Source organism: Sceloporus occidentalis, unplaced genomic scaffold (genome assembly GCF_023333645.1).
Source record: "Sceloporus occidentalis isolate IW3139 unplaced genomic scaffold, rSceOcc1.0.p SCAF_17, whole genome shotgun sequence".
In the NCBI taxonomy this organism is placed as follows: Eukaryota; Metazoa; Chordata; class Lepidosauria; order Squamata; family Phrynosomatidae; genus Sceloporus; species Sceloporus occidentalis.
In genome coordinates, this window is record NW_028316997.1 from 9,392,255 (window position 1) to 9,406,440 (window position 14,186).

The 14,186-nt window shown below is 36.7% G+C and overlaps 1 protein-coding gene across 1 annotated transcript in view; it reads right to left on the reverse strand.

The window, feature by feature from the left end:
* LOC149302818 (calcium-dependent secretion activator 2-like) overlaps nucleotides 1–14,186 on the reverse strand; it is a 112,173-nt gene that overhangs the window by 33,807 nt on the left and 64,180 nt on the right. Inside the window, exons 17-20 of the mRNA XM_089482176.1 lie at nucleotides 11,078–11,095; nucleotides 7,872–7,975; nucleotides 5,967–6,123; nucleotides 485–626 (exon numbers count right to left, since the gene is read on the reverse strand). Coding sequence (XP_089338302.1) covers nucleotides 485–626; nucleotides 5,967–6,123; nucleotides 7,872–7,975; nucleotides 11,078–11,095 — 421 coding nt within the window. The remainder of the gene's footprint in view (nucleotides 1–484; nucleotides 627–5,966; nucleotides 6,124–7,871; nucleotides 7,976–11,077; nucleotides 11,096–14,186) is intronic.

Below are 14,186 nucleotides of genomic sequence, written 5' to 3' on the forward strand. Positions count from 1 at the left end.
AAAAACATAACAAAAGCAACTTACCTTAAGTAGAAGCTGCAGCTCTACAGTTGCAGCTGACAGGTTATGCTTCAAGCAGCCAATCAGTGGCAGGAAAGAACTCCCACAGTAAACAATGGCAGCTCTTTCTGCGTATAGGCAAAGAGGAGTCTCAGACTCCCACCTGCAGGTTGTGCTGAACCAGCACTGGAGCTGACCAGCATTAAGTATCACACATGCATGTAGATGTGTTCGAGCAAATACATCTCTTGAATGGAAAATAGCTGGTGGGGGGGGCAAGCACATATGGGAGTTCAGCAACACATGAATGGAACTGTCCTTCCACGTGAACAGTATGTAGCATATAGGATTTGAAATGTATTTTTAATTTGATATAATATGCTGCACAGTGTAATAGAAACATTCCGCAGATGATATCAGTAATTGTTAGACAGTAATGCATTTTCTAATTTCCCTACACACCTTACAAAATTATATAACTTACTTGACTGGTTGCCATGTCTCCTGCTCAAAGCCCTTGTGAATGGACTGAGCAATTGAGGACTCCATGAGGTCAATATAACGGATGACAAGGGGCACAAAGCATTCCTGAAGATGTTTGTGAAACTTCCCATTGCATAGGAGAGCTTTAGAGAAAGTAAACAAGGACATATTTCAGTAAACAACACACACTAATTATATATATATTATACACGTTATATATATATCCCATGGAGAAACACCAATGCTTCTTCCATTTGCAGGACGTATTTTGTGAAGTCTCATTGAAGGAGGCACATTTTCATCTTCAGGATCTTAACAGTGACCATTATAGCAGCACAACGTGATTGAAATGTCAACTATAGGATGGATATTAGTAATGCATATAAACTTGCTTCAAGGGAATAACAGAAAAAACATTGATTACCTAGTCATTACACCCATGCTACACTAATACACAGTTAATATGTTCAAAAATGTTTTCTGAAGAAATAATATAAAACAAGGGCTGTATCATGATGTAAGTCCACAATAAAAAGTTGTATTGTAAACATTATGGACAGGTAATGGAAAGGTGGGAAAAGGTGAAGAGGGAAATAAAGTTAAAGCACACATTGTATTTATACACAAAATACAACGAGACCTATAAGTAAGTTGTCCAAAAAAAAACAACAAACAAGAGAATGAGTAGTCCATCAAAAGGATGTTAACGAGTCTGTCTGTGCCTGGACTTCAAATATAATTTTATCACAAGAAACTCCCCAGGTTCTTTCAAAGCCCTGATTGTAGAGCAGAAAGACCTTAGTCTGACTGGAAGACTCTTCAAACCATGTTAAAACAGATTTGGGAATTACACAAATATGATAGAGGTGATATGCATCATTGTTTTCAGTGCAAGATAATTTTTGTTAGGGTTAACTGTAAAAATTCAAGGGCTATACAAGCACAACTTGAATACTGGACAAATTATCCATATGGTCACAAAAAAGACGGCCTCATAGAAACCTACTCTCCAAAAATCCTTAAGGACTCCATTTGATTTTATTTTGCTGCCACGGGGAACTGGATAAGCTGGAAAGCCTGTTTGTAGGACATTTACACGCTTTAGCAAGCCTCCCAAAAGGGAGTAGGTTTATGTATATATAATTGGGACAGGTGTCTATGCTGTGGTTAATACTTGTGAACAGGGTTAAGATAAATTGCAAAACGCCTGTAAGACAAGACATATGCGGCCTCCTACGCTGTAGGTTGTTCTGTTACACATACCACTGTATGGAAGTACATATAATTTGCAAACAAAATATTACTTAACATTGTCCAAATCCCAGATCATAGTGACAATTTTTAATCAACCCTCAATTAATGTATTTATTACAAAAGACCTGAGGTCTAAATGTCTATTACTTGGTCCATAGTTGCAAAACATAGTGATGGCCCCACGACCTTCTTAAAACCTGGAACCTATGGTGCGTTGGTATCCCTCCAACTTGAGCTTTTTAAGAAAGGTGGCAACCAATTTTGGAGACATTTCATTTATTCAACTTTACAGCCAAGCTCTTCCTACAGCAGAAGCTTATTTAGGTATGGACCTTTAGAATTAATAGTGGAGAGGAGGAATGAAAGCCATAACACCTTTGCAAACTTTACCAACTACACATTTAGTGAATAATGGAAACATGTCAGTGAGAGCTAAGCAGCAAAAGAACTTATAAAAACAGCATATACTGTCTACTACCATAAGAAATCTACATATTCTAAATGATTTTGACCTGGCACCACCACCCCCACATGTCGAAGGCCATAAAGAGAACAGTATTTTGTGTAACTCCTTTTAAGCATAGACAGTGCAATCAACACTTGTGTGTTTAGGCTAGTGTAACTAGCTAGACTTTTCTTCAGCTTGTATCATTTTCCATTTGGACTCCTGATTATGACTTGCAGATTGCAGATGTGCAGAGGGAATACGAAACAAAAAGAAGAGCTGGAAAGAATAACTGGTTTGAGACATACAAAGCAGAGTATAATACCTGTTAGATGTCGTGACTGGTGAAGTAGTGAGTGGTGAAGCATGGCTAAACAGAAGCCCAGTTTCAAATTTCCTCTGAGCAAAAGCTTTACGTCTAAAGGACCATCTGTAGGCTGTGACTGTTAACCAGTCTGGGGGTTTGGGAGTATTCAATAGCAGTCCGTGGATAAAATTACTCCCAGAAGACAGGGTTTTGATTCTCAAAAACCTCATTAAAAAAGTAACATCTTACCAGAGCCAAAGCGAAAAGTCACTCACACAATAAGGTAAGAGCTGGCATCTTCTGACAACTAACACACACTTACGCATTGAGGATCGCCCACACTCACTTCCTCTCTCGCCTCACTTGCAGCAATCTTTCTGGCTACCGCAGTACATTTGTTAATATATTTTACTTTTTTGTTCAGTCCAGGATATAGAAAACAGTTATTATTATAAGTATTTTTCAGGTTAAATGATTCACCTCTGATTAAAACTAAAGAGGGATACTTGAGGTAAAACCTAAAAAAAGAAAAATTGGATGACATGGAGTTTAAGATAACCCCTCCTTTCTTCATTTGGAGACAAACATACACAGCATGATGGAAAAAGAAAGGTGCAAGTGCCTAATAGCACCTACATTTCTTCCTCCTGTTAATTATCTAAACCTAATAAAAAAGGAGGTGAAGTACAGATATGTAGACTGTTCCATCTGCAGGTCAAAAGCTCCAGTAAGACTTTAAAAGGATAACAGGCAAGTACCAATTCTCCACTTTCTACCATTTGTAGATTAACCTAATATATACTAAAGTAACCTAAGAGCTTCTCAGTTGAAATAAATCTGCAGAATAATCATTGATAAAATACCCATCTGAGAACCCAGTGGGATTTCCACCTCTTCATTTCCTAATGAGTTTTTTTTTGATAATGAGAGTTGACTTACCCAGTCACTATGCGCTCTATTATGGCTAATTTGACTCCACTTCTATCTGCCTGATAATTACTAACACTTGCCTTTTTATCCTCATGAGGCTTCATTTCAATTTTTCGGTTCTTTTTATGTTTTCCATATTCTCTCTTTATGAGGGATTAAGAATTCAAGAATATGTTTCATTTACTGTTAAATTGGAGCATTTATGACTTTTTAGAGCGAGATACTTATTTTTAAAGCATAGGTTGGGTCAATCTCTCTGCTGGCTTTAATGCGCTCGCTATATGAAAAGAATCTTAATTAAAGAACCACAACCATGGTATTGTCTCAAGGCAGAGTTGCTTCCCATGTACAAGCATAACATTTCAGATTAAAAAGGTGAATGGTGGTAAAAGACTGCTCCCATATTAAGGGAGAGAAAGATTTTGAAAGAAATGCCAAATTTAGTGGCTCTGAACTAATGAATTATGAATGCTATTATACCTTCTAGATTTTAAACTCACTTGAGCAGGGCCCTCCTTACCTCTTGTTTCTATAAGTCAAATTGTTATGTTATGCACTACTTATGCTCTATGTCCTAACAACATACAACATCAGAAAACCATCAGTACTGCTGCACTACTTATAAAGTATATGTCACCACTCAGTTGCCTTTAAGAAGTTTCCAATGAAAGAGCCTGGGCTATCTTAAGCATTAATGAATAAGTATATTGTAAGAAGGTTAACAAATGTTTTGACTTGAATTTAGATTGAAAGAAAATGTAGCCTTATATGAAGATATCACTAAGACATGATCCCCGACTAGTAGTGCACATGGGAGAACCTTGAAGTCAGCAGAAACAACAGACATGCAGCCCCCAATCTGCAGCCTTGAATCAGAAACTGCATTCTACACTACATCCCAATGCCATACTACTGGGGTGAAGGCCATTCCATTTTACACTAATCATGCATTTTCAATTTCCAGTAAGACTCAGGAAAAGAACACATTTCTTCTGGCCTTAGCCACGGAAACTCAGTTGAGCTCAATAGGTGAAGCCTCTTTAAGAGTATTTGAGAGCAACAGCTATACATGTAGACCGCATACTATTGTATGGGCGCACACAAAACGCTGGAAGTATAAATGATCTTACTGGCGTTGGCTTGTTAAAGCACAATGCTCGATGTTATGGAGTGCAGGCTACAAATCAATGTTCACCATGGAGATAATACCTTTACAACACTATAGCTAATCTTGAGAAATGTAATTCTCAATTACACCTTGATTGCAATCAATGCTCAGCACACTTTTAGTCAGTCTTTAGTCAAAGCAATGTATTTTAATGAGCCAATATAAAAAAAGAGGTAAAGTTACATAAGCTTTCAGGACTTTGTATCTCGTATTCAGATGGAATAGCATTCTTCTTACATCAACTAAAAGATCTAATTTACTCGGACTAATACGGCTACATATATTTCCCTCTTTTAATCCAAGAAAACACGGTTTAGGGAAAAAGCAGATACAAATGACACTTTTCTTTAAAAAAAAAAAAAAAAAGTCAGTTCAAGGGCACTGTTTAACTTGCACTCAGTCTTGTAGTATTTATACAGTAAAGTGTGTGCAGGCGGTGTAACAAAATAAAATAAAAACCATACACAACAGTAATTAGATTAACCACCTCCATCACTGAAATGTCATGGTCTTTGTAACCTTTGGCACAAAAACGCTTGTAATTCATACCCTTACTTAGCCTCTATTATTGTTAACTAACACAAAATGTTAATTTTACTCCCGCAAGTATCCAAACGCCTCTTTACTTAAAGTTACTCAGTTACTTAAAAACAGGTGATTTTCCAACACTTCATAAATAGCCAGATTGTTTTAGGTTCAAGAAGCAGTACTCCATATCTTGGGCAACAGAGAGATAGACCTACTCAGTCACAACAGCTCATGAAGCCTCAAGAACATGACTTGTCAATTCTAGCTAACAGATTTTCTAAGCACAAACGTTCTTTATTAAGAAATAAAGTAAATGGTGGACTGGATGGGTCAAACGGTTCTTAGCTGCCTTCAAAATTGTATGCTTCTAAAACTACTCATATGTACAAAGATGACATAAGGACTTGTCAATCACTCCACAATATAAACCAAGAACAGACGTGCCTTTTTCATGGTATGATTGTATAATGCTTTATGGTTTCTAACAAGCCCAAGAGTATTTCAACATTGGCAAGGTGAACATCTGTAAAGAGTGATTGTGCATGATCTATTTTTAACTTGGCATTTTACTATATATAGAATGTAATATTCTGAAACCCAAGAATATTGCAAGCAAATTGTTACATTTTGTCACAAATATTTGATTAACGTCTGTGGTACATCAAATGTACAGTGTAAACAGCTTTTAGCTGCAGCTAACACATTTACAGAATAGGATAAAAGCTTAGTATTTTTCTATCATACAGATGTATGATGTGGTGCCAGACGCCATTAGTTAATGTATAAGAACCACCCCAGGTGGCAATACTGTGCATAATATTGCAGTCAAGAAAACATAACTGAACACTTACCATCATTTCGCAGAAAGTTATTTAGCAGCTGGAAAAGAGGAAAACTGTCCCATGAATCTTGCGGCTGTACTTCTAACGCAGAATTCATGTCGACTGAAAACAGAGACCAAAATATCTCTGCATGTTCAGCCATTAAGTCCGGCCAAGATGAGAAAGCCTGTATTTAAAACAAATAGATCACATTACAATCACTTCTGCACACAATTATCTTGCATTTTAAATAACCTAAAATAAAACTAAAATAAAGATCCCAAAAACTGAATACAAAACATTAATTGGAGAAGGCTTAAGAGTGGTCTCTCAAACACAAAACCACAAGACCCTGGCATACACCAAACAGTTTGGAACATGCAAAATAATAGCTCTTGCATGGTAAAATGTCGAATAACTCAGAAGGTAAAAACATAAAAAGGCAAGACCATTTGTTTGGGCAGGGGTGCTATGGCAGGTGCATGGCATCTAGGCACCTAGGCACCTGCCAGTTGGGATACATAACACGTATTACGTGACCCTGCAGTGAAAAGAGGGCTCTGTACAAGGTAAGAGGAAAGGAGGGGAACAGAGAGCTGCCAGCTTCACAGATGGAGTAGGAGTGAGGAATAGAGTGGGAGTTGAGGGAAAGAGTGTGCATGTATGTGTAAGTGTATTATGTTAAGAGAGTCTATGTGCATGTGTATTACCGTGTGTATATAATAGTTATTTTATGGCATTAGAGCATGAGTGTTATGGTATTTGTATGTTTACTTCAGGATATGGTGTTTGAATGCATGTACGTTAGAGAGAGAGATGAACTCAGTTAGTGCAGAAAAGGAAGAGGAAGATTGTGTATGCGTATATACTGTATGTATGTGCAAGTGTATGGTGAGATTGTACTACAGTATTATATTTGGGTTAGGGTAAGTGGGTGTGTAAAATTGTGTATTAGATATGCAAAGGGTAGGAGGATGGCGCTTAAGAAATACTGCACACTCCTAGGCTTACTCCTGTGTCTAGGGTAATTCTGCAGCTGCGCCTTCCAACCTCCCATCATACTTTTCACAAAGTACAGGAGGGATGTCTATTCCAAAATTAGAACTGTTACGACAAGTGGTCATGGTATAAAACTAGAAAGTTTATTACATGTAAAGTGAGGAAGTGAGAATTTAAACATGCGTGGCAAAGGATTATGACTATCCTGAGTTTAAGACCAAAGATTCAAAATTTGACACAAGACATATGGGCAGACAAGACAATGGTCATCTAGTTTGTCATGAAATGCTGTTTCTATGTTGCTTGGAAGTAAATACACTTAGTTATATTTTACATGCGCAGGTAAAGCAAATCAGTCCAATGTTATTGCACATTTATACTGCATTTGTTGATGTGGAGTGCTGTCAAATGTGGATATCATCAATAAACACATACCTCTTTCCCCTAAGGACATCCAGGCATGGTAATGTTGCAAAATAGGAAACAAACCAGAATAAAATATATTCAATACTAACATATGTTGACCAAGAAAAACGGTTAACATGTTACAATGCAATGGGATCATCCTCCTTATGCTTATAGGGTTAATTTAGTTTTTAAAGCGCTTAAGACATTCCATGAAAATAATGTCCAGTATAAGAAGTATAAGAACAGTAACAGGGATCTTTCTTGAGGAAAATATTTTCTCTAGGGATTTCTTTTCTACTTTCGTATTTTACAAACAGATGTTTCTTTAATGTAAAATAAAATTTGAAATTCACACATGGCAGATGCAAGGTAAAAAAAAAAATCATAACCACATCTCATTTATGTTGTGTGAGTTATACCAGATGTTTTAACAATATAACAAGCTATCAGACTCAGTGATTGACATTTTTAAAGTTTCTAAACTTTTTTGCATTCAAAGTTATTTTTCATTTTGTTATATGATCTTACATCAGAATGATGCTCCTCGTTCTGCTGTAAAACCTCAACGCAAAGCTCAGCAAGGTGGAGAACATCTTCTAGCTTTTTCGAAGGACATTCTTGACTCATACTCTCTGAATGGAAAAATGCAAGTTACAGATTGAGAGCTAAAGGTGTAATACAATTCAGGGAAAAAATATAAAAATGATAAGAAAACCGCAAACCAATTACTTCTTGGATTCCTTTATTCTAATCACTTATTAAATAATCAATGCAGCCTTCCACAGCAAGAGCCGTGCAGAAGGAGCTTCGTGGAATGGGTTTCCATGGCCGAGCAGCTGCACATAAGCCTCACATCCCCAAGCACAATGCCAAGCATCTGATCAATTAAAGCATGCCACCACTGGACTCTGGAGCAGTGGAAACATGTTATGTGGAGTGATAAGTCACAAATCTGTTTGGCAGTCTGATGGGAGTCTGGGTTTGGCAGATGGCAGGAGAACGTTACCTTCCTGACTGCATTGTGCCAACTGTAAAGTTTGGTGGAGAAGGGATAATGGTATGTTGCTGTTTTTTAGGGGTTGGGCTAGGCCCCTTACTTCTAATGAAGGGAAATCTTAATGCTATGCTTTCAGCTTTGTGGGAACAGTTTGGGGAAACCATTTTTCTATTCCAGCATGACTGTGCCCCAGTGCACAAAGCAAGATCCATAAAGACATGGTTGGAGTTTGTTGTGGAATAACTTGACTGGCCCTCACAGGGTCCAGACCTCAACCCCCATCGAACACCTTTGAGATTAACTGAAATGGAGATTGCGAGCCAGGCCAACATCGATGCCTGACCTCACCAATGCTCTACTGCATAAAGGGGAAAAATGTCCCACAAGAACGCTCCAAAATCTTGTGGAAAGCCTTCCCAGAAGAGTGGAAGCTGCAAATAAACTGCAAAATTACCAAGATATATACACGCACTAATTGTGAAAAATACAACTGTGATTGTCTGGGATGAGGAGACCATAGGTAAAAAGATCTTAGAGCAGGAAGTCAGGATGCATTTGTAGCTGGAAACAGAGGTTGTAGCTGGGAACAGAGGGAAGGAAAAAGAATGGTCTGACTGGTCAGGAAAATGGAAAGCTGTATGCTTGTGTCATATACACAGAGATATGCTAAATCACGGCATTTTCATCTAGTTAAGCATAATTTTCAATATCCATAGGATCTTTTTAAAATGTTTTCCATCCAACAGCATCTGTCAGCAACTGTTTCATAACATTAAGACCAAGCAATATTCATTCTAAACCATAAACCTGGCAACCTCTATGCATATAGAAAAAAGTGCCAGGAGAAAAACTACAAGAAATTAAATATAAAACAAATGGTTGCCTTTGGAAATCTCCATTTTACAGAGGCAATCAAGTTTTATAAAGCAAATAAACTGCTGGAAGAGTTCCTTGGTGAAACACTCTGCAGGGCACAACCCTTTCAGTAACATTGTACAGATGGTTTCAGTTGTGAAGGATGAAGGTTCTTGAAGAGCACATGCCATTGACTAGAAAAAAAAACAATCAAACCAGGGTGTTAAAGGCACGAGGACCACACATTCGCCAAAAAAAAAGTGGCTGAGCTGGTCATACATAGTCTATGTTCCATAAAGAAAGAAAGAAAAAGTAACTTTGCACTGATTTCCTGTAGTTGTTATTTGTGTTAGTCTATGATTTAATATGATATTTTATTCAGTAAACCAGAGCATAGAAACATAGAATTTGACAACAGAAAAGAACCACTCTTGTCCATCTGGTCGCCTATTTTTCTCCCTGATATTAACCACTTAATGGAAGAGCTGTTTTTTTGGTACCCTTGGAAGTACTTCAAGTATGAATCTATAGCTCCAGGAATATGTCACTGCCAAACACCCCAATATATGTTCAGCAGCATCTCCCGAGTAAAGTGATACCACCCATGCATATGTTTGTTGTGTTTGGGAGCTAAAAGGTTACATTTGGAAGGTGTACATTTCATTTACCTCTTCATACCATATATTTTTAAAAACTAGGCACCTCAAGATATTTCAAATGCTGCTATTTTAAATCTTTCCGTACCAGACGTTTTGGGAGCTACAACACCAATTTTAGCACTCATATATATAGATATATATTTACACATTTCCTTTCAATTAGATAATTTCCTTTTTATTTTGAAGTTTTACGATTTTCAATTTATTTATGACCTACATGGTTGGCTGCAGTACCTCAAAGTTCTCAGAAGGATCTGGAGAGCCTGGGAACTTATTTCGAATGGGCAACACTGGCTAAGATTTGGGATAGCTTTATTTTTTTATTTATATTTGGTGATTATATCTATCTATCTATATATATATAGTAAGTTTTTAATGCTCATCCACTTTACATGTGTTATATAATTTGATTTTGGGTGTCTTAAAGATGGAGTACCTTGTGTGGTTTGGAGCATCTTTTTGTGTATTAACACTAATACTTATATAATTTACTATCTTATTTTGGTTAAACTACTGGTGGACCTCTTTCTGGCTCTTAAAAATTCAAGTTGACGCCTAGCTTCTACATGAAATCTGCCCAGCACTTCAATAAGCACTTTCTGACACCAGTGCCTCACCTAGCAGTACCTCCCCTTATGCAGACAGATTGTACAACAAATTCATCAGAAGTAAAACTATTCAGATTTCCTTGTAGAAGCCATTAGATTATTATAAAGATCACAAAACGTTTTGCATTATCTGTACCATATATTAATAAACTGCACATATATTAATAAACTATAAAGCTCTTAGCAGCAGGAAATATTTGCCAATCAATATCACGCTGTGGCCACTGTACTTCTCAGATGTACCCTGTAATCAAACTTTTTACATACTCATTTTTTTATTTTTTAAACAACGCAATAACTGTTTTACACTATGTTCCCAAAAAAGAGCAAGCTGGATTGCCAATCCTTATTGAATGACCACAAATTCCATAAAATGCATTTGTACACAACAGCACGACAATTAAATATTAAAAGTCATCGCTATGCCACAAGTTAAATTATACCTGTAATAACTATAACATACGGTATTTCAACAAGCAGGAAACCCATTTAAAGTAAATGAAAGAGGGAAAAGTGACCATGTGACATGTTATATTTATAATTAAATGATTGATAATTAACTGCCTGGAACACTTAAGTATTATCCAAAATTAATACGAAACACGCATGCATCACCTGATTCCTTGTCGGCTGCTGGTAAAGAAGAAGACAAAGAAAAACAGTAGTAATTACTCAAAAGTAAAAAAAAACCAAAAAACATGTCGATACGAAAAGGGAATTCTAGTTACAGTTTACTACATGCTATAGTCATCTAATCAAAACTAGAGCAGTTCAATTGAGGTAATTGATAAAAGAATGCTATCTGTTTCTATGGGGACCACTCCAGCTTTACATGGACCACTGAAATACTCCAGTTGCATTCATGGGTAATACAGTAAATTTTGCTCCTCTTTAATTTTACTTAAATTGAGTAATGAAGCAGAATACCTAAAAATATATTTCTAATAAACAGAATACCGTGGACAAACATTTATATTTTAATACTCAAACTAAGCTATATATTGCCCATTTTCAATGCCAGGATCACTCTAGTTATTTGGATCAATAACCACTATTCAACATATAACACACCTACACACATCTGTACACACAGTTTGTGCCAGAAATCCAGTTAAATAATGCCATCTATCATGCCACAATCTGCTCCTATATACTCAGATCACCAAATATTTACATTTCAGGTGAACATTCATAACGTATAGTGAGGCTGGTGAGATGATCCCAAAATCCTCCAGCCATGTGACATTTTAGTGTATATAAAGCAGAGTAATTGGACCAAAGCGACTGGCGATTCTGTAGGCCCTCAATGACATATATGCATGTCAGTAAACATATGTATCACATAAAATTTACATTGAGAGTTCTTATTTGTTTTAATTCCACGCATTTACCCTCTTCTATGTATAAATCAGGAATGTGTACTATAGACTACAAGTGTAACAAATGTTTAATTTCCTTCTTGGTCTGCTCGTTTTCAGACAACAAATTTGGTTTTCTGAGGGTTTTTTGCATTTGAAGTTAATTTTTTTCTCACTCCATGCTCACTCACTTCTGTCTCCTTCCAGGAATTTTGCTTCTTCTCGCCTCCCCTGTAGTTTCCCCATGTCTTTTTTTCTTCGTCCGTTTCTCAGTGAACCTAGCCTCTGGGACTACTTCCAAAAGAGGGAGGAGCCTCTGGGAATGATCCGCCCCTTCCTCCAATCATGTTCACAGAAAATCAAACGAAGAAGACGATGGGGCCTCTCCCAGTTTCTCCAGTTGGGGGAGGGCGGGGGGGTATGCCCGGAGGCACCGACCCTTTGTGAAAGTTCACCAGAAGGCTGGGTTCACCAAGAAGAAGACGAAGAATGAAGGCATAGGGAGAAGCGGATGAATAAATAAGACATAATAAAGAAGTAGAAGAGGCAAGAGAAGAAGCGGAAACGAAACACAAATGAAAATCCCAAGCTCTTTGCTTCATTTTGTTTCATTAGAGGGTCCCATTTACGGATATTAGTATGAATGGACAAAATTGGTAAATTTCTTTCAAACTGAAACTTGCACAAATCTGAATGCACAAGTCTAGTCTATAGTCCATACTACTGGACCTCTATTACATGCAATTACAAAAAGTAAAAGGTAAGCCAGGCATGTATTATCTTCTAAACAAGATAATAAACATTTACTTGCAGTGCCTCGCAAGAATTGCATTTGTATGTTTTGCATTTTTATAAGGCTTATTGAACAATTATTTGTTTTATACAACGCCATCATATTCCGTAGCACTGTACAACGGGTAGACAGAACATAAGTAGTATATAACAATTTGAGTTACAGAAACCACGGGTGAGGAGGGCACAGCTCAAACGAGCTTGAAATTACATGTTACATTTTTATGAAGGCTTATTGAAGAACTTATGAGGAGTAGAATATAGGTTGTCTTCAGCCTTTGATTAAAATTGACTGGTTTATGCGGCAGTAGCTCATGCTTTACAAAAATATATCAACTATAGTAAATTACGGTGAATTGGTCACTGAGAAACTTCCTTCATTATACCCACAATATAATATTGGTTTCCATAGCAACCTAGTGGTCTTTTTGCTTCATTTAATTATGCATTTGATTTATTCATGCTTTGTCACAGGGAGGAACCTCAAAAAATGTCATCTGCCAAAATGACATCTTGACAATGAAGCACAACATCTATATATCTAGTTGGAGTACCACCTGGGCTATTTCCTGGCAAATCTGTGTGCAAGACACTTATATTGCATATAATTAATACATTACATGCATTTAAACAAAATTAAACATTACACATTAATGCAGTAGTATAGTAAGACATTTCTATATGGAAAGTTCCATAGAGATGCTAATAAAAAAAAAGCATATTACCGCTCAAGTCTAATATGGTTCGTATTGCACACCGAGAAGCTGCTGTTGCTGGTATAATATCGTAAGTCCCTATTTTATATTTCAATAGTTAAATTTTTCTCAGCCTAACGCGCTGATATACACATAGGCCATCCACATTTGTTTCATTTGTGGGATTGTGAAATTGTATAATTTTTGTGCTGAACTAAAAATGCATCAAATATTAAAAATAATGATTTAGCTTCGGGAATTGACAACATACCTAACACTAAAGGGACACTTCAGCTATCAAAGGCGCATCTTCAAAAGCTCTGAGTTTTTTTTTGCAATTTTTTTATTTTTTTTTACCATATGTTTGCTAAACTATGTTTTTTCTTTTCCATATTTGTACCAACACAAATTATACATGATTTTGTTCAGGATGAGTGGAGCCTTCTTTTAAAAAAATAGATAAGCATAAAACATAAGCGATATTTTATAAAAGAATATTAAATTAATATTGTTCAACATCGTCTGATTACAGTCATACCACACATACATATTTGTTTATATGTTCAAGAGGGTCCCATCCATACATGTATTAATACTACTAGATTAAGGGATTTGGAGGTAGTGATATATATTTTATTTATTTATTTAGTGGAAGGGCTAAGGGATATTGGGGCACTGTTCCCAGTGGTATAGATTGAGATCCCTTCAAGTGATCGAGCATTCCTTGTATAACCGTGTACCAGCGCTTACGCAGTCAGCATTTACAAACATTTGTAAAAAAACGGGTCGTTCTGAAGAGCTCAGTGAATTCAAGCATGGTACTGTGATAGGATGCCACTTTTGCATTCATGGAATGGGTTTCTATGGCCAAGCAGCCGC